The sequence below is a fragment of the Guillardia theta genome (genome assembly GCF_000315625.1).
Source record: "Guillardia theta CCMP2712 unplaced genomic scaffold GUITHscaffold_43, whole genome shotgun sequence".
Classification (NCBI taxonomy): Eukaryota; class Cryptophyceae; order Pyrenomonadales; family Geminigeraceae; genus Guillardia; species Guillardia theta.
The window spans coordinates 80601-107781 of record NW_005434631.1 but is presented as its reverse complement, the minus strand read 5'-3'; the positions used below and the strand labels follow the sequence as shown (position 1 = coordinate 107781).

General features: G+C 38.8%; 7 protein-coding genes across 7 annotated transcripts; 4 read left to right on the top strand and 3 right to left on the bottom strand.

The window, feature by feature from the left end:
• Positions 1-1208: 1208 nt before the first annotated feature.
• GUITHDRAFT_110027 (hypothetical protein) lies at positions 1209-1860 on the bottom strand (the record flags this gene model as incomplete). The annotated part of the gene is made up of 5 exons (XM_005830837.1): positions 1209-1259; positions 1315-1378; positions 1471-1534; positions 1575-1752; positions 1822-1860. The coding sequence occupies 5 exons, from the start codon at positions 1858-1860 to the stop codon at positions 1209-1211; spliced, it is 396 nt and encodes a 131-aa protein (XP_005830894.1).
• A 1797-nt stretch (positions 1861-3657) lies between these two features.
• GUITHDRAFT_153099 (hypothetical protein) lies at positions 3658-4606 on the top strand (the record flags this gene model as incomplete). The annotated part of the gene is made up of 1 exon (XM_005830836.1): positions 3658-4606. One exon carries the CDS (start codon positions 3661-3663, stop codon positions 4429-4431), a length of 771 nt encoding a protein of 256 aa, XP_005830893.1. The 3' UTR covers positions 4432-4606.
• A 1334-nt stretch (positions 4607-5940) lies between these two features.
• Positions 5941-8331, top strand: GUITHDRAFT_110025 (hypothetical protein; the record flags this gene model as incomplete). The annotated part of the gene is made up of 1 exon (XM_005830835.1): positions 5941-8331. One exon carries the CDS (start codon positions 5941-5943, stop codon positions 8329-8331), a length of 2391 nt encoding a protein of 796 aa, XP_005830892.1.
• A 2780-nt stretch (positions 8332-11111) lies between these two features.
• On the bottom strand, positions 11112-11624 carry GUITHDRAFT_140056 (hypothetical protein; the record flags this gene model as incomplete). The annotated part of the gene is made up of 1 exon (XM_005830834.1): positions 11112-11624. The coding sequence occupies one exon, from the start codon at positions 11622-11624 to the stop codon at positions 11112-11114; it is 513 nt and encodes a 170-aa protein (XP_005830891.1).
• Positions 11625-18597: 6973 nt separating this feature from the next.
• GUITHDRAFT_140055 (hypothetical protein) lies at positions 18598-22225 on the top strand (the record flags this gene model as incomplete). Its single annotated transcript, XM_005830833.1, has 3 exons — positions 18598-19119; positions 19216-22096; positions 22206-22225. The coding sequence occupies 3 exons, from the start codon at positions 18598-18600 to the stop codon at positions 22223-22225; spliced, it is 3423 nt and encodes a 1140-aa protein (XP_005830890.1).
• A 1913-nt stretch (positions 22226-24138) lies between these two features.
• GUITHDRAFT_72636 (hypothetical protein) lies at positions 24139-24942 on the top strand (the record flags this gene model as incomplete). The annotated part of the gene is made up of 1 exon (XM_005830832.1): positions 24139-24942. The coding sequence occupies one exon, from the start codon at positions 24139-24141 to the stop codon at positions 24940-24942; it is 804 nt and encodes a 267-aa protein (XP_005830889.1).
• An 831-nt stretch (positions 24943-25773) lies between these two features.
• On the bottom strand, positions 25774-26271 carry GUITHDRAFT_45537 (hypothetical protein; the record flags this gene model as incomplete). Its single annotated transcript, XM_005830831.1, has 1 exon — positions 25774-26271. A coding segment is annotated over one exon (498 nt), but the record flags the coding sequence as incomplete, so codon positions are not given.
• Positions 26272-27181: the final 910 nt, after the last annotated feature.

Here is a 27181-nt window from a genome sequence, read left to right as displayed (position 1 = left end):
TTTCTTCTCGATGATCTGGAGGATGATGATTTCCTGCTCTCTGTCAAGGATCTAAGAAGCCTTATATGCTCCTCATCATCCAATTCAATATTGACATCTTTGTGTGATTTTAAAAAAGCTTTTAATTCATCTGAATACAACAATGCATCCAATGTTCTCGATATCTTCCTGTCTTCTTCTGGATCCATATTCAGATCATCGTTCTCTTCATATATATCAAAAATCTCTTGCTGCAATTTCTTTATACGGTTGTATAATCTAAACACAGCCCTAAAATCTATTGGAGCTGGGCCCTGTAACAATTTCTTTAAATCATTCTTCCTCTTGTTTATTTTGATCCCCTCCATGTATATTTCGGTATACGCAGCAAGGTATCTTGTCAGCATTATTCCATCTCTCTTGTCACACAGTCCTATAACAAAGTCAAGCTTGTTTCTGATATTGGTAACGGTTTTAGTGTTGTATCCTGTTTTGTGCATCACATCTCCATATTGGACTATGAGTTTCTTGACATTGTTGGTATTGAATGAGAAATGCCTAATCAATTTTTGGATCAATGCTACAGCCGTATTGTGTTTTACCTCATCTATTCCAGATAGATACCATGGTTCTGGATGGATAATGCTTTTTTTATCAAATGTATTCGTTTCATATGGCAATTTGCACGTCTTATCAAAATCGGGATTTATTGTTAATATCTCTTGTACACTAATGCTCAGATACTCAATTTCTCCCTTCTTTAACAATCCTTTAAATTCATTGATATTTACCAAAAAGAAGCACAAGAAGAATTTGTATATCAACTTCAGCTCTTTTTTATAATGCACATCATGGAGATCATTTATCTCTTGACATACATATTTGATGATATTTAAGAACAATTCATCGTTCATATTGATCGCTTCGGTAAAGTATAATGGAAGATCATTTGGAAATAAATCCTTTCTCAGATTGTCCTTGAATTTGTCATAATTAAATGGTTTCAATAGGCTCTTTAAATAAAAATCCATATCCTGCCTTTATTTTAGGGAATAATTATTGTACTTGAGGTGTTGCTAGTTTTTATGGTGCTTTCAGATTTTTCCAATCAGGAAACAACGATCTTATACTTGTATCAGAGAGCTCTCTCCTATCGTTCTCAATAAATCCAGACATCTTAGGGTCAATCCTTGAGAGTTCTGTGTGTATATCGATGGTTATAGATGTCTTCACCAGGCACCCAGGATTGCTGCATATCTTGCGCCAGGGCATCTTTTCATCTATAAACCCATAGAAGCGTTCAAGTTGGGTTGTGTCATTGGCCTCTTGGCACACCTCTTTAGCAACACGCCGCGCCAATCTATAAAGGTATTCATATAGATCAACCAGCTTAGGATGGCTGCTGAAGTTCAATGAGAGGAGATAGTAGGGCACAACGTTATTGCCATTGATATTCCCTCCTTGGATTGCATCTCGGAATTCCCTTCTCACCCTTGTTTCAAATTCATCAGAGCGTAGTTCATTGAAGAATTTATCGACCAGATAAGGGCCATCCCTGTGAGCCATGTAAAATGTAATATCTAAAGATGTATGACCTGAGTTCCTTTCTAGGACCATCTGAAATGCTCTATGGCTAGGGTTCTCTTGCAACTCCTCCCAATCAATCTTATCAGGATTGCTCTCAAGCAGATGCATTGCGTTGCAGTTTGTGGACAAGGCCTTCCAATCAATAAGAACAGGATACATCTCAAGTATCGTGACAGCGTTCTTGTTCTGTGACAAGTGAGGCGGTGATAGGTTTGCATGATGCCTCTCTAAGAATGATTTAGATAGATGCCTCACCATGGGATTGAGGGATAGGCCTTTCCAATCCATGTCCATGCCTGGATAAGTGAGAAGAGCCCATTTGATGCGATCGGGCATAAGCTATGTCTTGAGTATCATAAGACAATCCATATTCAAGTTTGAGCAGCAAGTCGAATGAGTATGGGTTATTGCTAAAGAAGTGCTCGGGTGTGAACCTAATCTCTCTGTTGCTGGCATATTCAAAGAGCTGATTGGTTGCTGATGTTTTGAATGTTTGCTTGTGTATCTTATGGGACTCTGCCTCATGTAGCCTTTCACATAGAAGGCATTAGAAGCATTGCAATTCTTCCAAGATGCGCCACTTCGGCTATCACAAGAGAATTCAAAAGAACTGCCAATTTGGATGCATACAGTGAGGCAGTGAGAGCTGCAATCTTTGAATATGGACTGCCGAACAGGTTCATACAGAGATAGCATAGCACTACAGGATCTGGGATATGAACCTGATCCTTCATCGCAAGCCATTGGTTGCAGAATGAAGATTGAGTCAAGCGACTGAAAGATGACTGATCTCAAGCAACACATAGTTGGATTGAGTCTCAGGGGCGCCTTGATAGTTCACTCTGGACACTATCCAGGTGCATGTTTATTTCTTCTACAATCCTTTCAATATGCTCTCGCCCGAGTTCGCAATTGCGCGGTTTGATGTAATGATCCCAATCAAATCTGGTCCCATTGCTATGATTCTGCATAGGTAATGGGCGCAAGTGGTGGTGCTCGACATACAAGACATGCCAAAGATCACAAATTTTGTGTTCTGAGCCAAAATGGTGTTACAACTGGTATTCATCAGCGGGAGATCTAAAAGCTCCTCTTCATTCAAGTATTAAAAGTTTCCGCAACAATAATCGGGAAATAAGCAGAGTAATTCACACAATACCACCTCATTGCAAGTGCCCTTATTACTGCCATGGAGACAAATCAGTCTCAATACGGCAGAGAATATCGTAAAACTCGCGTTTCTCCTCATCTTTCAGTTCGCTCCAGTTTTGATGAGCGATTTTATTTCTCCAATTGACACAGCGTTCCTTGTCCTCTTGTTTCAACTTCTTGTACCTCCAAATAAAATAGCTAAAATCACCCTCATCTTTTGGATAATTTTTATTCCGACGACGAAACTCGTCAGTCACAGTTCTGATCTTGCGAACAACCATCTCCTCCGTTGGACAGCTTTCTTTTTGAGTCAAAAGGATGGCGGCCCCAGCTATGATTCCTAGTCCAGCTGCTGCTGTAGCAAGCCATCCCATTGTTTTACCACTTTTATCATTTTTCTCTGTCTCTTGTGCATCACCGTCATCCATGAATGCTGCAGCTGCATTTTGTCGCTGCATTACGAAAAGCCAGATTCCTCCATTTTAACTTAACTTAGAGTAAAATAAAGGACTAGTGAGGGCCCGGCCCGGGGACCGGGACTCGACCGTACCGGACTCGGGACTCCGACGGTCACCGGCGGACCGGCGCCGGGACTCTCGCGGCCCGGCCGGGACATCAGTGGGCAGGATGATGAGGGTCGGTTCTCGCTGTCTTTTCTCTTCTCGCCGCAGTTTGGGGGTATACCTAATCACTTCTCGCCACTATGGCATGCCATGATGTGCGACAGCCTTTTCAGGGTCCGACAAGCCTCCTCTACTCTTTCAGTACTGTAAACTCACTACTGACTTTCAGTGAAACTCGTACTGATTTTTAACCTAACTTATGACTAGGCTTGACTACTTGAACTGAACTGGGCCCCGGCCGCGGCCCGCCGGCCCGGTCACGGGCCTCGTACTGATTTTTAACTTAACTTTGAGTAAAGAAAAGCCGCAACAGGAAGGCATGGCGCCAACGAGCACCGACAAAGGTGAAAGTGCGATGAACCCACCAGAAACATCTGCTGCTGCTGAGGATACTGTTCCGCTGCCAGAGGAAGCGATGGAGTCCTTCAATGTTGAGGTCGATGGTTCGTTTGCATTCAAGGTCAAAGACCAACAGTTTGTTCGCGTTTTTGCCAAGGATCAGAAGCTTGACAACGGACCGATCTTCTATGCTGACGCTGATCAGAAGAAACCTCTGACTTGTCTGGATGGGTCTGACGGGGAGGCGGTGCTGAGACGGGTGGAGGAGCTTCCGGCTGAATGGATCGTGCAGTGGGAAGACACAGATCTAAAGGAGGCAACTGAGAGTGCTAGACGTGGAGGCCCTTGGATCTCATCAGGAGCGGCAGCTGCAGGAGGAGGGGCTCTGGGCGGTGCGATGCTTGCTCCTGCCGCTGCTGTGGCTGGAGTGCAAGCGATTGGTTTCACCAGCACTGGCATCGCCGCAGGCAGCACGGCAGCGTCTATGATGTCAGCCTCAGCCGTCGCTTCTGGAGGAGGAGTCGCGTCCATGGCATCAGGGGGAATGGTAGCGACGCTTCAGAGCATTGGAGCAACCGGCATGTTGGGACTGTCCACAACAGCTGCTGTAGCATGCGTCGGTGCGGCTGTCGTCGGTACGGCGGCGTACGGGAGCTACAGGACAGGCAAGTACGCCTATTCCTGGTACTCAGACCGGAGGGCAAGACTGATGAAGAATCAGCAGCTCGACAAGGAACCGATCTCGCAGTGAGAAGCTCGACGACACGAACCCCGCCACTGATCGTCCGTTGTGACCCCTTGCATGGACCAGCAAGCGGGTTGCAACTGTGTAGCTTGCTATGAGTAATCCGTGAATAGATACTAGTCGAGTATCGATGTCCTTCAGTGTCACTGCTGTTCCAGGAGCAAATTGCAATCATATCGATGTCCTTCAGTGTCACTGCTGTCTCAGGAGCAAATTGCAATCATTCCCACTTTCTCTTGCGCCTCATATTTCCTCGTCTTCGTTGATGAAAAATCAAGATACAAACTTGTCTTTCTCTTCAGCCGTCGTTCCTTTTGTTGTAATGGGCGTCGAGAGTATTAGTTTCACCCTGTACTAAAACTGTAATATGAGGCGGTACTGTAATATGAGGCGGTTGCAACTAGAGTTTGCAGTAGTTGGGGTGGGTGTACTAAACTACCCACCGAATCGATACCTGGTGATACAGCACAGGGTGGGGTATACCTTTTTCGTGTGGCAACACAAGTACCAAAACCATACTTCATTGAAAGAATGCAATCATAAGCTCTATTGGATAAATGAGATAGTCAACTGAAAAAGTTGCCAGATGCAGACGGCATTCGGTGTAACTCTTTCTTTCAAGATGAAAGACCAGTTCAACCTTTTGGCCACCGTTATCACTTGTGATTTCCTTTACCAGCTGAGGCAATAGACGTTGATTTTTCTTTCCGATAAGATCCCCTCGCCGAATGTGTACAGATAACCTGATCGTTCGACTCGCAAGCTTGCTTAATGGTCGCAGCAAAACGAAAGATGAATCAAAATTTTTACGATAACCTTTCACGTCAATCAAGGCCTCTATTGGACTCATAGCTGTTTAAAAATGCATGCCGCGCGGGAAGCAAACATTTCAGCAGAATGTCAGTGGCAGGAGAGAAGCTCAAAGCCATTCATTTAGAGTTTGCAGTAGTTGGGGTGGGGTGCTGATGATACAGGAGAGGGTGGGGTGTACTCTACTACCCACCGATTCGATAGCTGATCATACAGGAGAGGGTGGGGTGTACTCTACTACCCACCGATTCGATAGCTGATCATACAGGAGAGGGTGGGGTGTACTCTACTACCCACCGATTCGATAGCTGATCATACAGGAGAGGGTGGGGTGTACTCTACTACCCACCGATTCGATAGCTGATCATACAGGAGAGGGTGGGGTGTACTCTACTACCCACCGATTCGATAGCTGGCAGGAGAGGGTGGGGTGTACTCTACTACCCACCGAATCTAGAGGAATTGAGGGGTGGGGGTCCGGATGGAATGAAAAAAAGAAAACAAAGTGCTGAATGAATTCCCCCCCCCAAACTCTACCAAGGGGATCGATCGATCTTGTACAGGAGTGGGATCCCAACCGTGGATATATGTATTCGTGATTTTGAAAGAATTGAGTATATAAGTATCCCTCAACAGGACCACAAAAGAGGAAAATCTCTCCTCATGAAACCACGAAACGGAAGGGAGTATGGTGGTGAATCTGACATGCCATCGGATGGCGAACCAGACAAGAAAAAGCGGAAAGTGACCGATAGTGACGAAAACGATCTTGGCAATGCCAAGATGAGAAATATTCACCATCTGAGGGGTTTGTCGATCCCTGATTCTGGAAGTCTTCCAAGTAATGGTCAGGTATTCATCAAGGTGAGAATCTATCCTCCTTCGGGATCGAGCAGTCTCTCCTATCAGCCGTACACGAATACCACCTTGATCGTACCTGCTGCTATTGTGCAACAACACTTAATAGAGGATACCAAATCACTTCAAAGTGAAAGTTATCAAGCTCTACGTGACGATGAGATCAAACAAATGACAAGATTGAACAAGAATGATGCACAGTGGGATAAGAAGTTCCAAAAGGAGTATTTACTGGCTATACACACAAAAGAACAAACGTTTCTCGAACATTTCTATGAAAATACAAGAATAGCACTGTACAACACTATCACATTCCAGAGATTAAAGGATGAGTCCGAAAATGTTGCCTGGGTAACACTCTTCGATGTTGATGTTGACTCTCATTGGCTTTCTGACCATCCTGACCAAGGAGGTATCAATGTTCAAACCGCAGTGAAACAGTACGTATGCGGTATGAAGCACCTTCTATCAGACGCGGAAATAGATGCTGCAAAGAAAGGGTTTGCAACCGTTTCACTCATCACAAACGAGATCATGGCACGCTTAGGGCAGCTGGATCCCAATGCTTTGACATTTGCATATTTTACTGGAGGAAAGGGAACTCGGATTATGATGTTCTCGCCCAAATACTCATTTATCCGATTCAGAAGTTGTGATCCAAAGAAGAGAAAAGACATGGTCTTGAGCCATATCAGGAGTTTGCTGGGGAATGAGGTGTTCGAGCGTGTCTACACGGAGATTGAGAAACGGCAAGATCTATACGTCTACTGCAAATCTTTTGAGAAAAACGACCATCTGTTCGACAGTGCCGTGTATGGTGACGGTGGCACGAAGCCTGATCTGTATCCACACCCCACGACTCTCCTCTTCTCAAGAGAATACCCTTTGCCAGACCAAGGATTCACAACCGATGATATAGAAAGGACCCTGGACCATTTGGCGACAAGAGACTATCGACCAACACCATACTTCATTGAAAGAATGCAAAAGATGTACAATCTGGTCTTTCAACATTGCATTGACAAGTTTGACGAAATTGAGTTGATACACATTGATGCACCTAGGGCTAGAGCAAACAATTTCCCCAAGAGACAGAAGAAGCGTAAAGAGAACAATGAGATGCAAGAACAGGATCATCCTCTCAACACAAAAAGCAAATTGAGACCAAGGATTAACAGCAGCAATGAACAGTTGGATCGTGTGCTTCGTAGTATTTTTGAAGATGAAGAGTCATACAGTGGATATGACAGATGGTTGTCAAAGGAGATGAAGATTATTGACCAGTTGATGAACTATGATCAAGACACCATACTCGCAGCTTGTGATGTTTTCAACATGACTGTGCAAAAAGGCTACAAGCCTGTTGACGATAATGAGAAGACAATGTCGAGTGCTTTGGCTAAAGCAGCTTCTGCAGAGATAACAGATTTTGATAGAAACGTTGACTTTACTTCCGACACACACAGACTTCGGTACTTTGGATCTCCGACATTGGAATGGGAACCAGAACAAAATTCAAGTGACAACGTAGTCAACAAATGTGAAATACTAAAACTCAAGCTGTCCTTCATCACCTTGAACAGGCATCCATACTTGGGCAACAAGACGACCATCTTTAAGGCTCTTGTAATGACTGCTGCATACTTTGCAGACATGGTCAAACGGAAAGATGGGGAAGCAGGTGGATTCATCAGAGAGGTGCTCAAGGACTGGGGAAGTCAGATACAATCGCCACCTCCACTTCATGAAACCGATGTGGATCAGGCAATAGAAAGAGGCTTTGTATTGGTTGAGAAAGCACGCACACGCAATGCAAACTCAGGCTCTACAGTGTACGCCAAAGCTGTTCAGGAGATCAACAAATTCATTGATGAGGAAATGGCTCGTGTGGGATTCAGACTATGTGTCAAGGGTGATTGGGATGTAATCGACCCCGAAATCCAGAAGATGCATAGGGACAAACAAGTACTTAACCCTGTCCAGCATATGGACTCTGAAGCCTTGAACGATCCGCTGCTTGATCTTTTCAAATTCATATTACAGAGGGACCCCTGCGACGCATTGTGGGTGAAAGATGGGCTAAAACAGTTGAAACGCATGTTTGTCGCTTTGGTATACGTATTCAATCACTGGATTGGAGACACAGGAATGGGGTCGGTGGGGACAAAGATGATCACATGGAGGTTGAACGCGGACAGGAAGAACATGATCCGATCGCTCGGTCATGGGAGTTCATGATGCTTTACCTGTACCCTAGGGAAGATAACAAGGAGGTCATCAAGATTTTGCAATATGAGCTGGGACACATCGATCTTGATGTTTTACTTCACGATGGACAGTCATTTGTTGAGCTGCTAACGGAACAAGAAGTTCTTGTTGAGCCTCTCACCATACATATCAATGATATCTTTTTGGTATGATGTATTCGCAAATATCAATGGGGCTTTTACAGAGGGTCGACAGGAAGAAGTGTAATCTGCACTACCTCTACGCTTCATTGCTCATTCTGAAACTCTGCATTGGATCCATAAATCCACCTCTTGAGGACCAATTGATGCTCACAGAAGAGGGCCTTATACTTATCAATGATTGTTTCCAATACATTATCAGGAAGATCAAGCAGGTTAAGCCTCTCTATGTTCTTCTTTCTGCGCAGCATTATAGATTCTTTGATGGATCACAGCAAATCGATGTACTTCGAGAATTTAAGGAGCTTCTTCTCATTGATATGATTATCTGAAGCAAATTGTCGCAACATTGTGCGATCGTTACACAACTGCGTGTAGAATTCCTTGTTGTGTTGTAAGAGCCTGAGAACATCTTCAATGTCCTGCGAGGTGGGAGATGATGACCTCGCGGACAGCGTTCTAGGTTGGATTAGCTTTTGAATATAGGAAACATCCATTTATATCTGTAATTGCATAAAATAGTGAGGATTATGAAACAGTCAAATCATAAAACTATATGATTGTATAACAAACAACATGGAACAAAACATATACAATCGAAATCTGCATTATTTCAGATTGCAACGCAGCAACATCAATCTCATTGGAGCACAAGACATAGCTACAATTATTCGTCTAGATGAAGTGGTTGTTGAAGCATGGCTCACCATGAGAGACAACAATTACATGATGAATTTGTTAATGTTTGATATAAATGAAATCAATCATGGAAGGAATAATGAAGATGCAGACCTGATTAGGCTTGATAGTCATATCTTCAACTTTTTATTCACCAGAGTTACGAATATCAGACACCTAGATATGATCCTAAGATTTCCTGCAGTGAAACATATTATAAAACTCTTCTTTGATGTTAGAATTTTACAAACAGATGATCCAACAACCTTAGATTTTGACATGATCGATAGGATGACACGCAATGCGGCTTATGTATTGCGTCAAATTCAAAATAACAATGGCATGACAGAAGAAGATATAGTAACACAATTGAATGCTGCCAATGTTTCTAGTAGAAGCTCTAATAATACACCTCGCTCCCATCATCGCAACCCTCGTTTGGATCGATCAGGTTCGAATAATGTGTCATCAAAATCATTGTCAGTGAATTCTGCTTCACTAAAGAGCAGATCCCGAAACACAGATTACAAGGACGAGGATTGTGACATAGAGCTATCATTTATTGAAGATGATCCCATGCGTGATCTCATGAAGCATGTGTGCTACAATACAAAGAGGCACGCATATGATATAAAACAGACCAAGGAATTCCTTGCACAAACCAACAACAAGCGCAAATTGCCTATAGTCATTGGAGATGAAGAAGAGATTGATCATATCTTAGGAAAATTTGAATCAAGGACAAGGCCATTTGTGATAAGAAATGTGAACTATCTGAACAGTGACGGCTTAGATCATGGTGGTCTCACCCGTCAATTCCTTACCAATCTGTCTAAACAATTCATTCAAAGGTATCTGAAAAAAATTCCAGGCTCAAAGGATGTGTATATCTTCAAGAGAGATCTTGACGCAAAGCATTACAGGTTCATTGGTTATGTAATGAAATTCCTCTTGATGAATGATTATGGAATACCTGAACGCATAGCGTTGATTGATGTGGCAAGTCTTATGTACAAGCCTATGAGGTCACGAATTAGAGCAAACATCGAGGTTGATGATATGTCTATATATGAAGACAGCAATAGGCATGCTCAATTGTATCAACAGTCAAGGAGCCATGAATCATGGATGAGTGATGTTAGAAACAGGATAATCTCTTACTATGACATCTTTGTGTTCTACATGCTTGACATAGGTGTCAACAAGAAGATGGCTAGCCTTCTCAATAAGAAAAGGAAAAGCATAAAAAAGGTGGTTGATGATATAATACTTGATGTCTTTGATTATGATCCATCCACAAGATACAATGAATTGAAGTCAATGTACAGGAACATATTGCGTGGAATGCAGATCAAGAGCGATGGGATATTCATTGAAAAGGGAATCCAAATAGGGGACATCAGCAGGATATTCTCGTATGTTCAAGACACACGAGCAGCCATGAAGAACATGCTTGGAAGGGTGTCATTCACAGGCAATGCTTCAAATGTTGATATTGAACACATAAAGAATATATTCAAGGGCATGCTAACAATGAGTGATTCAATGTACAAAGAATTATTAGAAGATTGGAAAGGCCTTGACACACAGAATCAACAATTGGCAGATAGATATGTTCCAAGGTTCAAGGACTTCGTTAAAAAAGTATTGGTATTCTGGACAGCAGCGGATCATATTATCAATGATACAACAAGCAATTATAGCATCAGGATATATAATCGACAATTTCTGCCGATAGCTCATACATGTGGTTTTGTTCTAGAATTATCAAATCGTTATAAGAATGTCAAAGAGATGATTTTTGATTTCTTCAAGGCAATCCTATACAACAACACTGGCTTCCAATTTGCATAAGATTCTGTACAATCATTCTTTTTGTATTCAAACTTTGGGCTAAAAATTATAAAATCAATCATGTTTACACAATAGGTTTTATTTCTTGGAGGAAGGTTTGCGAGGATATTGGAACAAGAATTTGAGATAATAATCATTGTGCAATGCCTCATATATGTAGCCTTGGGTTACCCGTGTATTCTGCTTCTCTTCTATCAGGTCAGTGGCAATGGACATTATATCTACATATAATTTCTCAATTACCTTAGTGATGTATATCACCATGTCTTTGGACATCTTATGTTTCAGACCAGCAGACCTGAAGATGTTCCGAGTTTCCTTCGAACTCAATCTTATAGTCTTGTTGCCATCCTTCATCTCTTCCCATGCGCACTCAACAACATGATAACGATTGATGTCTATCGTGATGCTTCTCAGATACGTATCAAGCGCATCCAGAGAGCAATCCTTGTTATCATTCAGATATTTTACAATCCGTTTGACAAATCTCTTATAGATCATGTCATTCAGATACTGAAAGGCCGTGTCGGTGATGTCAACATTGTGCGTGATGTTCTTAACAACATTGTAGATGGATACAATGGAATACATTTGTTTTGTTAGTGTCCACATACAATAACACTCCAATCATTTTTATCGACTATGATAGGCAAATGTATGCAGATAATGAGAATGCCACACACATACTCATATCAAAGGCTCGCCTGAGCAGATGGAAAGCCAAAAAAATAAACTGTAAAACTGCTACAGATGGCATTCTTTATAACTGATGCTCTTAGATATCTCCATTCATAAACACAACATCATATTCTAAATCATTGTCATATTTTACCTTATCGGTATAGTCATCTAGAAAATCAATCACTTGATTATAGGTCCACATATCTCTATCTTTGTGTCTTATCTTATGATCTTTGGTGTAATCATCCATACAATCAATAGGCATTTGATGAAGGTCCTTATGCTTCTTGAAGTGTTCATTGATCATATCAATTGTATCAATAGCAAACATAGGGGTATCATAATCATTGCCATCTAGTTTGTCCTTGATGTTTCTCATGCATTGATTCCTGATGTTTTCAAGATTGAGGGCAAGGCAATATTCACTCATAATTGATGTGCTGCTTGTTGTATATAAACACAATAATTCTAATCATTTTTGATTGGAAACAGTGAATTTGAGGGCAATTTGGAATGAATAATATTGATATTGTAACATTCAACTCACCAATGCATAAGATCTTTATAAACATTTATGATTACTTCTTGAATACCATACAGATGATACTTGTGATATCTTGGATGATGACAATGGATTTGTATATAATACTTAAAGAGATATATAGAGGTGTCATATCAAGTATTGTACGTAGTCGTGTAAAAGGCCTGAGTCATGACGCTTGGCGCAAGCGCCTGCGCTGTGTGACCGTCTTGTACGGGCTGTGTGAAGGCCTTATATATCATCTGGGACTTGCTTAGACCTATATCAGACATACACACTATCAGGTACAAGATCCACATGTAATTCGCTATAATTACTTCTTGAATACCATACAGATGATAGTTGTGATATCTTTATTAGATAACTACAATGGATTTGTATGTGATATGAAGAGAGTGATATAGAGGTGTCATATCAAGTATTGTACGTATGTCGTGTAAAGGGCCGGAGTCATCACGCTTTTTCTTGTAGAGGCTCACTCTAAAGTAAAAATGTAGATAAAAGATAAGAGTAAATGTCAAACAGTAATTCACCGGTGAAGGCAGATGTGGTGTCTTCACTGATTGCAATAGAACCGACTACAGAGTATGTCGATAAGGAGTTGATATCGAGGGTGAGACTGTTTAAACTGACAAGGGAGGAGTTGAGCCATATATGTGAGGATGAAACAACATTCAAGATATGTATGAAGCTCATGGATATTAACAAGAGACAGTTGAGGTCATTATGTAGGAACATAGGCATACTATTCGAAAATGGGTCGGACAACTCGAGTGAGATACATAGAAAGATAAATAGGAAGGCAGACGGATTATCACTAAGCAAGCTCCCAGTAGATCTGAAGGAGCGAATAGTCACAGAGTACAAGAGGATGATGCCCCCAAAATTATTGGATTGGATAGATCGAAGAATGTTAGTGTCCATGTATACTCGTTTTTTAAGGAATCCGAGTGAGGGAATGATAAACGTGATAAAGAGGAATTTTGAGGAAGAGTTGGAGGCGTTATTGAGATTTAAACCACGGAATCAGAGTGCCGGATTGCGCAATCTGAATATGAACCCGAGTGACGCAGCAATAAATTTTTTGGCAAAGCATCCAGAGTATATAGTGAATGAATTCTTGATAGAGAACAAGAATGTAAAAGGTTTGAGATTATTGATGCGTATGAACATGTTACCATTTACAGATGCCTTATCGAAATGTATTCACGATGACATATTTGATCAATATTTACAGAGAAACAAAAAATATGTTAATCTTGCATACTTGTCAGGAAATACAAATGAAAAAGCAATAAAGATAATAAAGTCCTATAGACATAATAACGATTATGAAGGAGTAGATTGGATCAGGTTATCGGGAAATCCATCGATTGCAGCAGTCAGATTTCTGATAAATGAACAAGAAAGAAACGGTAACAGAATAGATTGGCAAGAGTTTAGTATGAATACCAATACGGAAGCTGTAAGATATTTGATAACACATCCACAGTATATCGATTGGGAGTATCTCTGTATGAATAGCAATGATGAAGCGGTGGATTACATTGTAAGACCAGCAAATAGAGGATATATAGTTTGGAGAAGTTTAAGTAGCAATCCGAATGATAAGGCGATAGATTTGTTGATAGATAATAAAAACAGGATAGATATAAGGGAGTTATTAAGGAACCCAAATCCTCGAGTGAGACCTTTGTTGGAAGAGAGGAGGTTCGAGATAGAAGAGATAGATTGGTATACTTTATCGTCTAATCCAATAATATTTGAGTATAGAGATTAGATGAGATTGTTTTTTATGATGATGCAGCGAACCATCTCTGCATTCTTGTTCACTAAATTAGAACATCGCTGTTATTTAGAACTATATATAGGGATTGTTTATAGGAAGTAAACAGTGGGTATTGCAAGGTGTAAGATATGATGGCTTGATGTAGTTTTTATTTATAATAGTAAAAGGTATTGTATGGGGTTTTGTGAAGGGGTGTCATTATTGATAAGCTGAAAGGAACAAGAACTAAAATGTAAAGTTATTATGAGAATGGTGAGGGATATGGGATGTCTCCACATCTCCCAAAGTAGGAGAGGGGGGATGATAGAGGATAGATTATTGGAATTTAGGAGAGGGATTGTAACCATACTTTTCTCGCATCCTTTCACGGCTCTTGATCTGTTCCTGTTCCTGATTTTTGTAATACCATTGAAGACTAGTGTTTCGATGGACCTCCTTGTATTTGTCCTTGATGTCATCGGGTTGTTTTTGAAGCCAATTCTTGCGGTTCTCAACTTTTTTAAGTTTTTTCTCAGGGTCAAGATTATGATATCTTTGTCGTTGATATTCACGTCTTTTAAGGATCTTAAGTTGTTCAGGGGTCAATTCGGTATCATTCATTTAAAGAATAATATAAGTTAAAGTTTTAAATGTTTTGGGTGCGTTTAGGATTATCAAAAAAGTATTTAAGGATATTGAGTAAACCATGAGTGAGTACGATACAGATTGTTGAGACAATACCACCAAGACCAAACCAGCCAATACAGGTATAGTATGGAGTTTTGTGAAATTGTTCTTAAGCTTTTTGATATGAGAGCTTAATGAAAAAAACAAGAATTAGGAATTTTGTAATAGTTTCTGTTGTTGGTATTTTTCACGTTTTTTGCGATTGATCTCATCCTTGTTCTGATGATACCAATTCAATGAGGCCATTCTCTGATTGTCCTTATACTCTTTTTGTTTTTCAGGAGGAAGTTGTTGAAACCATTGCTTATTGTACTCAAATACCTGTTGTTTTTCTTCAGGGGTCTTGTTATGATACCTTTGTAAATTGGTATGATGTGTTCGCTGATATTGCTTTTGATATTCTTTTTGATAACTCTTTTGATAGTCAATCTTCTTTTGAGGCCAATAAGTCTTTTGATATTGTCTTTGATACTCTCTCTGGTAGTTCCTTTGATATTCCTTTCTTTTGAGTTTCTTCAATTCATCAGGTGATAATTCATTTAATGTGATAGAAGAGGGGTCCTCCATTTGTATAATAGTATATACATGAAATTGTTCTTAAGCGCGTTTGAAAGTACTTAAAGAATAGGTTAGTTATAAATTTAAATACACATAAAGTGATGAGTGAGTACGACACGGATTGTTCAGAGCATAAATTAAAAGGTGTCATATGGAGTTTTGTGAAATTGTTATTAAGCTTTAAGACGGAATGAGATGATGCTGTTGATAGTAATCGTGATATCGATCATAGATGCATAGGTGTTGATATGCGGTCTCCTCCTTGCATATATCGAATTCATAGATCTCAATAAGAACATATATAAAGATTATTAAGATAAAATATAGAGATAATGTCTGAAGAGAAGAAGGAGGCAGTAAGAAGATACAACAAAGAATATCTAGAAAGGAGAAAAGAGGATGGGACAATTCAAGAGATATATGAGTACATAGCAGAGTACAACAAGAGAAGGTATCATGAGGATGAAGAGTTTAGGAAGAGGATATTGGAATCATCAAGGAAGTACAAGAATAAAAGGTACAATATGGATGAGGACTATCGTGAGAGAGTAAAAGAAATGAATAGGAAGCAGTATGAGGATCCTGAAAAGAGAGAGCGAATAAAGGCAAGGAGACGAGAGAGGTATCAAGAGCAGAAGCGAGCACAGGCAAATTGGGGAGAGCGCCCCGAACGCGCTCAAGACTGACACATTCATACACAATATCTCGTACAACATTCATATCATACTCGCTATGATTATTCTATCAATACTGAAAAAAAATCTGTATGGATTAAGACGAAAGCCTATGTCGATGTAAGGGATTATGAATAGCATCAGTTGTTGATCCAACCATATTTAAGATGATCCCCAAGGATCTTTTTCATCATCTACAATCCAACGTGAGAAACGACGACGGTTTGATACAGTATCTATTACACTCCACTTCTTCATTTTATGATTCCATTTAGCTCCAAGAGCCTTAACTTCATCTTTCTGTGAGAAAGCACAATCTAAATATATATCTTCAAAAAAACCAATTCCTGTTGGATGATTATACCATTCATCAAGATCTTCTTTAAGACAAATATCATAAATACTTATAAGTTTACTTTTGCTTGGTTTGTCATATGTGCAATAAACTATTCTATCACAATAAATTTTGATTAAACTTTCACCCTTATGAGGTATAAAAATTGCATTGCTTTTATCATCATACGGATTTTTATCAATCTCAAAAACCCACTTCTTTTTACGAAGGATAACACAAGCATTATATATGTAAATAAAATCAGCAGCTTGTGAAAAACATTTTGAAGAAATTTTATCCGAATTGGTAAATAATTCATTTTCATTAATAAGATAACCAAAATAATCGAAATTCATTTGAATTTTTGTAAAGCATACAATCCTTGGCAACAAGTAATGTATAAATGTAAGTATCGTCATTATTATCCCAATGCTGCCTGCTCCAGTGAAATCGATCATCATCTTAAAGGGATATTCACATTGGTCCAAAGCATGATAATATTTAGATGTTTGATAATTATCATTCTTTGTAAGAATGTAACAGAATATGCTGCCTTTACATGATGAGATAACAACATTATACTTTTTGAATAGTGGATTGAACAATTCTATAATAGATTGATTTTCTTCAGCTTCTTCATCTGTTTGAGCATTAAAATTGAAACGCATATGCCGTGAATAGCACTTATTACAACCGCAGTAGTCACAATCTTTACATCTTGGAATAAATTCGGTTTGTCCTAATATCTCTCTAATAGGACGTTCAAGAACATTACCGTTTCCATATTCAGCAAAACTATGTTCTGCCAATCTTTTCAAATATTGAAGATCACTCTCATTTTTAAAAGCCTGTAAACAATGGTTGAGCTCCTTGATATTCCTTTTGTATATGCATGTTTTACATTGAGAATTGCGAATACAGCATAGTTTAATAACAGGCTTATTGATAGCTTCTAACAGTGACCTAGCATCAAATTCAAACCATGGTTCTGGACGAAAGTCTTCCGCTGTAGAATGTGAATTGAAGATCTCAAATATGGCATGCAATCTGAAACCATCATCAATTTGTTTCAAAACAGCTACATCCGCAATTCGAATAGATGTTGAATGCGCAAATCTATGTTCTAATTCAACCTTGCAATCAGTCATATCAGGAACATCTAACGAATTCTTTGAAGATTTACAAATTGAACAGCTTCTATAGATCTGAAACGGAATATCCCCCTCTAAGATAAACTTCATAGCAAGTTTAGCATCCTTATGAATTTGACTCTCTGAAGGACTGTTGTAGTAAGCACAAGGATCCGTTTCCTTGAAATGGGCGAAATGATGGATCCTTTTGTTTCCCTTACGAACAATCAATGGTCTGTTGCATTCAGGACAAACATATGTTTCGTTTTTGTTAGCTAATCTTGCTAGACAATACTTACCCGTTTCTCTATGAATAGCTCCTAGGTTAGGAACATGTGATGACATTGGTAAGGTTTTTCAAATACATATATAATGATAATCCTTAAATATGTTATCATTGGTAAGATCCATCACATGGAGCAGATGTTTCTGAAACAAACTATCGGTCGGATAAGACTTGGAAATAAGTGGTCCAACACAATATAAGGTACAATATCTATATGATACCTCTATAGAAACTTATTGTGACTTATAGAGAGATGTTGAATATATGATTTTATGATTTCAACATAGTTGTATAATGATATAAAGAATGACATAGAGATATCATATGGGTATTGTACAGAGTACGTGTGAAATTGTTCTTAAGCCTTATTAATCATGAGAGCTTGAAGGGAAAAACAAGACTCTTATGAGGAGATATTCTGTAAGAGTTTCTGTTGTTGATATTTTTCACGCCTCTTGCGGTTGATCTCATCCTTGTTCTGATGGTACCAATTCAATGAGGCTTGAGAATGATATATGCGATATTGTTCCATTTGTTCGGGAGTGAATTTTTGGATGCGTTCCTTGTTGTATTCATTCAACCTCTGTTTTTCTTCAGGTGACATATTGTGATATCTTTGAAGATTTGTATGATGGACCTGTTGTTGATAGTTCCGCTGATATTCAATCTTTTTTTCAGGCCAATAAGTCTTTTGATATTCCTTTTGATATTCCCTTTGATAGTTCCGTTGATATTCCTTTCTTTTGAGTTTCTTCAATTCATCAGGTGACAACTCACTTAGGGTGGTAATAGAAGAAGGGTTCTCCATTTGTATAATAGTATATACATGAAATTGTTCTTAAGCGCGTTTGAAAGTACTTAAAGAATAGCTATGTTATAAATTACAAATAAGTTTAAGCAAAAAGATGTTGAAGAAAGATTATGTGAAGAGATGGTATGGCCAGATAAAGGATGGTAAGATCTTCAAGGAGAATGCTCTTGGAAGAACAAACATTATCATAAGTAGTGACAAAAAGAAACTTAACACTGATGATCCAAAGAAGAAGGTGGTAAAGGACTTCTGTGTGACGGATTACAAGAACCCAATGATAGGGCAAAACCTCAACCTCTATGAGGTCCTAAAGCATGGCAGGAACACAGGGTTGCCAATTGATATAGACATATTGGTGGATGATGAAAAGAGGGCCAAGGAGTATGAGAGGATGCAATCAGAGGGCCGATATCCTCTCTTAGATGAGATCATAGAATTTGCGAAGAGCAGCATTGACGTGATGACATATGAATTGGGCATAGAGGGGCTGCATGTAGACAACGTGATAATATGTGAGTCAAATGGCAGACAGCATGCAGAGGCAAGGTACAAACTATCATACCATGTGATACTGCCAATACACCTTGACTGGAGATATTGCCGAGACCTCATGAAGGTAATCGATGTGCCTGTAACAGAGTTTGAAGTGAAGATAAAGAGACATTTACCAAGTCTACAGAAGAATGTTATAGACATGTCAATCTACAAACAGCATCAGCAATTCAGGCTTATAAATCAATCCAAGATGGTATACCACAACAACCAATACATAGTCACACCTACAATCAAGAGGGCCGTCAAACCACAAGGAGAGCCATTCTACAAGTATCTTGTAGGTGAATATGAAGAATCAAACAGGTTCTCAAGGTTTGATCCGAGCATATTGAATGGTAAAAAGAAGCCCTTCAATATAAGCCCTCCAAAGCGTGTCAAGAGGCCATCGCAATTAGACAACGGCACGTTCACCTACACAGGTAAGCATATATTGAAGCCTGACATAAATGAACACTTTGTCATGTATCTCATAAAGACCATACAGAATGACATTATCTCTATCAATACATATAACTGGAAGAAGTTGATTTTAACAGTGACCAATTTCTTGACAGAGACCCCAGAAGAGATGTTCAATGACCTACAGGGTTCAATCCATATCAAATATGAGGACAGGGTTGATACTTTTCTATCTCTCATGATTGAATGGACCCATAAGGCCTACATAAATCATTGTCAATATCTGACATGGGACAAGATCACACTTCTAAACAAGTGTAAGGAATTGAAGGTAAAGAGATATGGAAGCCTATCCAAAGAGCAGATGATAGAAGAGCTTGAGAAGGTTTGTCCAACAGAAAGAATGGACGATATAGAGATACATAAGAACAACATCAAATCCCTTTATGAGACCAAACTAAGCTCATTATACTGTTTGCTAAACTCATTCAATGAAAATAATGAACAAGAGAGGATAACATTGCAAGAGATGTTGTCAAGGCTGAATAGCATGCTGCACAAATCTACGTTACAATGGGCAGATCCAATTGGTAGCCTTGTAATGATTGCCAAGATGTATGATGAGAATGTGGTTTCATCGTGGCACAGACACAACCTACCAAAAAATACAACAGTCAGTCTAGACTATATCAAGGAGCGGTTCAATGTGCTGCCATATCCCTCATTTGGAGAAAAGATAGAATCAGATAAGACTTTCATAGCTCTATCGGCCTCAATGGGATTTGGGAAGACAGAGTACATGCTCCAAGATATAGAAAACAGCGATGATAATGTTCTGATTATAGTGTCCAACATAAATCTAGCAACCACTCTAAGGACAAGAGTGAATGGGATAATGATGGAGAAATGGCTCCAAACATTCAGTCTGTACAATGACATGACGGTTCCTGATCGCTTCAAGAAAGGACGTCTCATTATCTCAATCCAATCCCTTAGCAAGTTAGAACGCTTCGATTACGACTATATCATAATAGATGAGTTAGATGAGCTCACCAATTCATTGGTAAATCCAACAACCGATGAGCGAAAGAACAAGAATGTGAGAGAGGAAATAGTTAATGTGTTGAATGATCTATTCACCTACAGCAGCCTGAAGAGGGTAATATTCGCAGAGGCTCTATTTAGATTTAGCAGGGCCTCTGTAGATTTTCTATATGACCTATCCAAGAGGTTCAGCAAGCCGGTTGATTTCTATCATACAGATGATATCCGTTTTAAGCAAAGGTACAATCTACGGTGTGACATCAGAAGGTACAAAAAAGAGTATAATAAAGAGCAATACAATGTATCAGAATACTTCTTGAAGAACATCATAAAGGATGTGAAGAATGGACATAAGATATGTGGAGTGGTAGTCTTCAAGTGTAACAAGGAACGGTTTGAAAAAGAGTTTGATAAGCATGGCATTAAACATCTGATCATCACAGGGGATAACAAAGAAGAACATAAAAAATACATAAAAAATCCTAAACTGATCAGCAAACACAACATAGATGTGTGTCTGCACACTTTCACTTTAACCACAGGCTTTTCAGAGGAATCTAGAGATTACTGGACCAAGAAGGTGATACTTCTTGATGAATTTGGGAGTGTTCCTAATGGTTTTATTCGTACAAACACCATATTTCAAGCATTGCATAGATTTAGATATGTCAAGGCAGATGCCGAAGGATATCAGAACATAGATATATATTACAAGAGAAATCCAGACTTTGAGCACACCTATGTAAAGTTCAGGAATCAGGTGGTTTCAGAGGACTATCTCAAGCATGTAAAGCATCCTAGCAAGGAGTCTAATTGCAACATGGAGGAAGGCTTTAAAGAGATGTTCCGCAACCTTAGGATAAACAATACAGAGAGGGATCATATCCAGAAACCCTATCTGATAGATTGTTTCAAGTACCAGGTAAGCAAACAAGCCGATAATAGGTTTATAGAAAAAGAATGTATCAGAACCCATGAAGGGATATACTGTGCTCTGAAGGATCATGTGGAGGATGCTGAGGAGACAACCGTAGAGCAGGCAATAAACAAAAAGGACATGTTTAAACACCATTCTGAAGTGCTAAAGGCATACAATTACAATTACTTTGAATACATAAATAATGTCTTGAAGCATCGAAAGGACAAAGAGAGACAACAGAGAGATGCCTTCTTAGTATATATTTATGATATATATCTACATCGTATGGATGTGGAAGATTATAAGAGGATCATTGAGAAGGTATATAAATCTGTAGGCAATGAGAACATTAATTTTAACATAGTGTCGTCATTGATACAGCTATATCATCAAGAGAAGAACATCATCAAGAGCATAAACAAGTTCTTGGAAAACGACAAGCTAACAAGGATGGTCCATAGGATCGTGGAGATATTGGATATCAAGTTTGATAATTTTAATAAAGATACGATCATATCGGGCAAGAACATCAAGATATATGAGAAAGAGATAAATAGTATGTACTATGAGTTCTATATCCAGTTTAAACTGAAGAAGAGCAAGGATGCTGAAAAACCAATATCTAAATTGAATTTCCTGATGTCAAAACTATTCCAAATGGAATTGAAAGAAACAGGTAATAGAAAGAAGTTTACGCATGAAGACAAACGTTTAGATTATTATGATTACACCATGGAAATAAAAGAAGATACACTGAAGATAATAGATTGTTTTAACTATTGCAGCTGAAAGCGGATGTGAATAGGCCTTTGGATTAGTCCCCTAGAAGATCATAAGTGTATAACTACATGGATAGAGAGATGGCATTGCAGAAGGTGTGTGATGTTGGAAGGCCTTAATGAAAGGCAGGGAGTGGGTTGAAGGGAAGGACTGTCGCATTTTCGAAGATTACCTTTTGGTATATATTATAGGAAGTATAAAACGTAATAGTCGAAAATGCGACAGGGGTGTATAGAATAGAGGAAGAGGCATATTGGGGAAGATAGGGATGTATGGAGGGTCGAGGAAAGATACTAAGAGTAGAGTATAACATAGTGATAATGAAAGTGTTAGTAGCAGAAGACTGAAATTGATAAGAATAAAAGTTAAGTTGTTGAATTATAGGTTTATGGATAGGCAGTCAATGACGAATATGTATTTAACACATGAATGAGCATTTTTTCGCACGTATATGGTAAGGATATAAAGATATATAAACGAAATATAAAAAACGAGAAGAAAGGATGCTAGGAACGGTGTACTTGGTGAAACCGGAGAGAGTGAATGGGAGAGTGAATGATGGGAATGTGTATAAGATAGGAATAGTGCGTTCCACAACAAAAAAAAGGATAATGCAAAGGTTCAAGGAGTATGGAAGGGATACGGAGATGCTGCGAACAATGAAATGTAAGAACTATGAGGAAGTAGAGAGTATATTGAAGGCAACATTCAACAAGAGATTTAGATTATACATGGGAATGGAGTGGTTCATAGGAGACGAGAGAGAGATAACAGAAAGTTTTGATGACATAACAAGAAAGCATGCGAGATCAGACGAAGGAATGGTCGATGTATATGAGAAGCGATGGAGTTTTTTTTGTGATGGAAAAGAAAAGAATTATTACACGATAGAGCCGCATAGACTATGTTTCAATGGGGACAATACACTCTATAAAGATTTGTACAGGAGATGTACAAGCATAATAGATAAGGAGACAATAGACGAGGAATGTTTTGTGTATGACTTCTTAGTTAATATAAAATGGATTCATGAGTATTTTGACTTCACGAATGACGAGAATGATGTATACAACAGTGATATATTTATACGTGAGATGATAGATTTAAACAATGAAGTGTTAGACCTATTTGATTATTGGGCAACAGAGACGTATGACTCAATGAAAGAGATATTTCAATGTTATTTTGACATTTTGAATGAAAGGAATTCAAATGACTATTTGAAACTTGAAAGAAGAGATCTGTATGGGTTGAGACGAACTGATGCGGAAGGGTTGTATCCATACTATGGTGTTGAACAAATAAGTGATGTAGTATACTGTTCTGAAGAAGAAGAGGATGAGGATGAGGGTGAGGGTGAGGGTGAGGAGGGAGAGGGTGAGGAGGGAGAGGGTGAGGAGGGAGAGGGTGAGGATGAAGATATTGGTATTGCAGCTGAGAGCGGACAGAATGAGCCTTTAACATTATATTCGGATTAGTCCCCTCCCTATAAGATGAGTTATATATCTACGAGGATAGAGAGATGGCATTGCAGAAGGTGGTTTTTGTTGGAAGGCCTTTATGTAAGGCAGGGAGTGGGTTGAAGGGAAGGACTGTCGCATTTTCGAATAATACCTTTTGGTATATATTATAGGAAGTAGGAAACGTAATAGTCGAAAATGCGACAGGGGGTGTCTAGAATAGAGGAAGAGGCATATTAGGGAAGAGAGGGATATAATGATATGGAGGGCAGAATGGATTATAATGAATGGTAGCAATGATGTTGATGTTTAATTGATATGGATCGTGAAGAGATTTAAAGGTAAAGCAAACAGACTTGTAATAAAGTATGGAGAGAGAATATATGTGCCATTTGAAGAGAACAATGAAGTGAAACGTTTTGGGTGCGAAATGGGATAAAGATTACTTAAAACGAAAGCATATTAATTAGTGATAATAATGAATTACCTAGATATAGATATAAAGAACCTGATCCTTTCAACTTTGAATGTGAGAAAGACATTGACTTCAGAGGAAGATGAGACAGGTATAGAGGACTTAGCTAATGATATAAAGAACAATGGTTTGATAAATCCTATAACTGTGAAAAAGATAGATGGTAATAAATATGAAATAATTGCAGGTCAACGAAGGTATTTAGCAATGAAACTTCTAAATAAAGAATCGATAAGTTGTCATGTATTGAATATATCAGATCAAAAAGCGGAGGAGATAAGTTTAGTAGAGAATGTGCAGAGGAATCAGATGACAACAAATGATAAAGTGAGAGCATATTCAAAATTATATGAGGTGTATGAAGGAGATATAGAGAGAGTAGTAAATGCGATTCATATATCAAAGAAGACATTACAGAAATATATAAAAATAAAAGATTTACCGGAGGAGGTATTGCGTTCATTAGATGTGAGTGGTCCTTCAAAAATATCTTTAGAAGTGGCTGTTGAACTAACGAAATTGCCCAGTTCAATAAATGTGACGGAATTCATGACTAAGATCCAACAACTGTCTACACAACAGAAAATGGACACTATAAAGGTATTCAACTCTTTAAAATCTACAGATATAAGTGATGTGGATGATATAAAAGAAGAAATAGTGATAAATTCAAATAATATAAAATTGGCACCTTCATATCCGTATGTGAAAGATGAGCATGATCGATACATAAGGATACCAGAGGAATTGTATGAGGACATTATAAAATTGATAGAATTGAAAACAGGAACATTAGAATATATTTGACAAACGTAGATGACACTTAGAAATTGTGCTTCAAGATCTTATGAACTTTTGTAACTTTAAAACCAAGAGAAGAAAGTTTAAGTATTAAAGAAGAGCTCAAAGGTCCAAGTGTGTACTAGTAGCCTAATTTATAACAAGTTTTTGAAAAATATGTATCATATATTGTGTGCCAAAATCATTTGCAACTTTAAACAAAATATTTTCTATAGCAATACCTCTTTGAGCATATTATTGAGGTAGAATATTTATATCTTTGGCTTCATTGTTTAATCGTACCAATACATCAATAATATAAGCATCAATAGCATCTTGACTAAGGGAAGGATTAATTTAAATTACGATGAGTGATTTATATAAAAGTATCAATATGGAGCATAAGATAGAAAGCCAAAAATAAAAGCAAGAATGAGAAATATAGTTTTTGTGGGGAACATAACATGAACAATTTGCCAAGTGAGAGATGATCATATTCACAGGTATTTGTACAAAAATAATGTTATTAATATAATTTTTATGCGAGAATGGAAGACATGTTAAGTTTTTCGATGAGTGCGTTTTTGTTGAGGGAAGTATACCCTTTGATGCCCTTAGCCTTGCATTGACCACGAAGTTGAGTTAGGGTTAATTTAGAGAGGTCAATTTCGGGAGGATCAGATGGCACGGGAGTATCTTGTTGTTCATCATTTGACAATTCAGACACACATTGTGGAGCAGGAGTATATGTGATATGCTGATGAAGATTGAGTAGATTAGAATCATGCATAGATTTAACAATACTGTGAAGATTGATGACATCATATTTTGAATTGTGAGCGTTTTGGATATTTTTTTGAAGACGAAGGTATAAAGTTCTGCGAGAGAAGGATCTTTGATGCCGTAACTATTCCGAGCTTTTACAAGCATCTTAGTATATTTCATGGTGCACAGGATGTGTTTTGCTTGGAGCTGAGCGATGATAGAGTGCATGCCTAAGCGATACAATTCACTGTTAATAATGGAAAGATCGAAATTGGCGTTATGCGCAACAACATGTGAAACTTGATTGAGGTATGAAGCGAGTACATCAGCAACTTCTGAGAATGGTATGCCTTGAGTGGCAGAGATTTGGTTAGTGATACCATGAAATTGAGAATTATCGATAGAGAACCCATCTGCTTTTACGATGAAATCCTTAAGTTCAATTTCTTCAAAATGTTCATTACAGAGCATCATGCTAACTTGTACAACGCGGGCACCGTCATACATAGTAAGTTTTTCATGTGAAGGGAACTGCCCATATGGGAGACCTCCACGCATAGGTAGGCCAATGGTTTCAACATCAATGATAAGTGCCATGTGTTAGTAAGATATGGCTTATTATCTTTAAATGTTTTAGAGTGAGACAATGGTGTAAGGATATATAAGTGAGAAGGGAATACGAATATATAACAAAACTGTTTAGGAAAAGTTTAGGGATGATAGATCTGAATGATTTACCGGATTGTGCGCAGGAGTTGATATGGGGATACCTAGAGACATGGATAGACGAGATAGAGAGGAAGGTGGTAAAGTTGGAGGAGGAGGTGTATGGGTTTAGTTACTATTTCATGAAGAAGAGGGAGCAGAAGAAGAACAGACTTTTGATAGACATACCATTGAGGATATTAGAGAGCAATGGGGTGTTTAGGAGGAGGGGGATGACGGAGGGAGAGGGCGAGGGAGGATTTGATAAGACTGTATGATCTGAAGGAGGTATTTTTCAGGATGTATGAGGATGAGGATATGTATTCAGGATGGTATACAGAATTTGATGAGGACTACGATGAGACATTTAGGAGGACGATACCGGTGTATTTATATATGCGTGATATCTACATATGGTTGAATTTGTTGAGGGTGGACATGGGTAGGTATAGGGTGGACATAAGGGTGAATTGGGGGAGATGGAGTAGATGTAGGAGGAGGGAGAGGATCCCGTTGAATATATTCCGTGTGCATGTAGGGAGGAGAGCGAGGGAGGGTGAGGTGATGAGGAGAGAACCGTTTTATAAGAGGGAGTGTAACCACGCCTTTAGTCATGAGAGTTGATTTACTATCCTCCAAGATTTGTCCGAGAGTTAATTGACTTAGCCGGGGGGTTTTGTCCGAATTAGAGGGAAGATGTGGGTATAAAAATGAGTAAGGGATGTAAGGGGTAGAGTAGTCTGATAAGGTATGTTGAGTGTGAGTGAGTTGGATGTGTCAAGGATAAGTGTAGGGG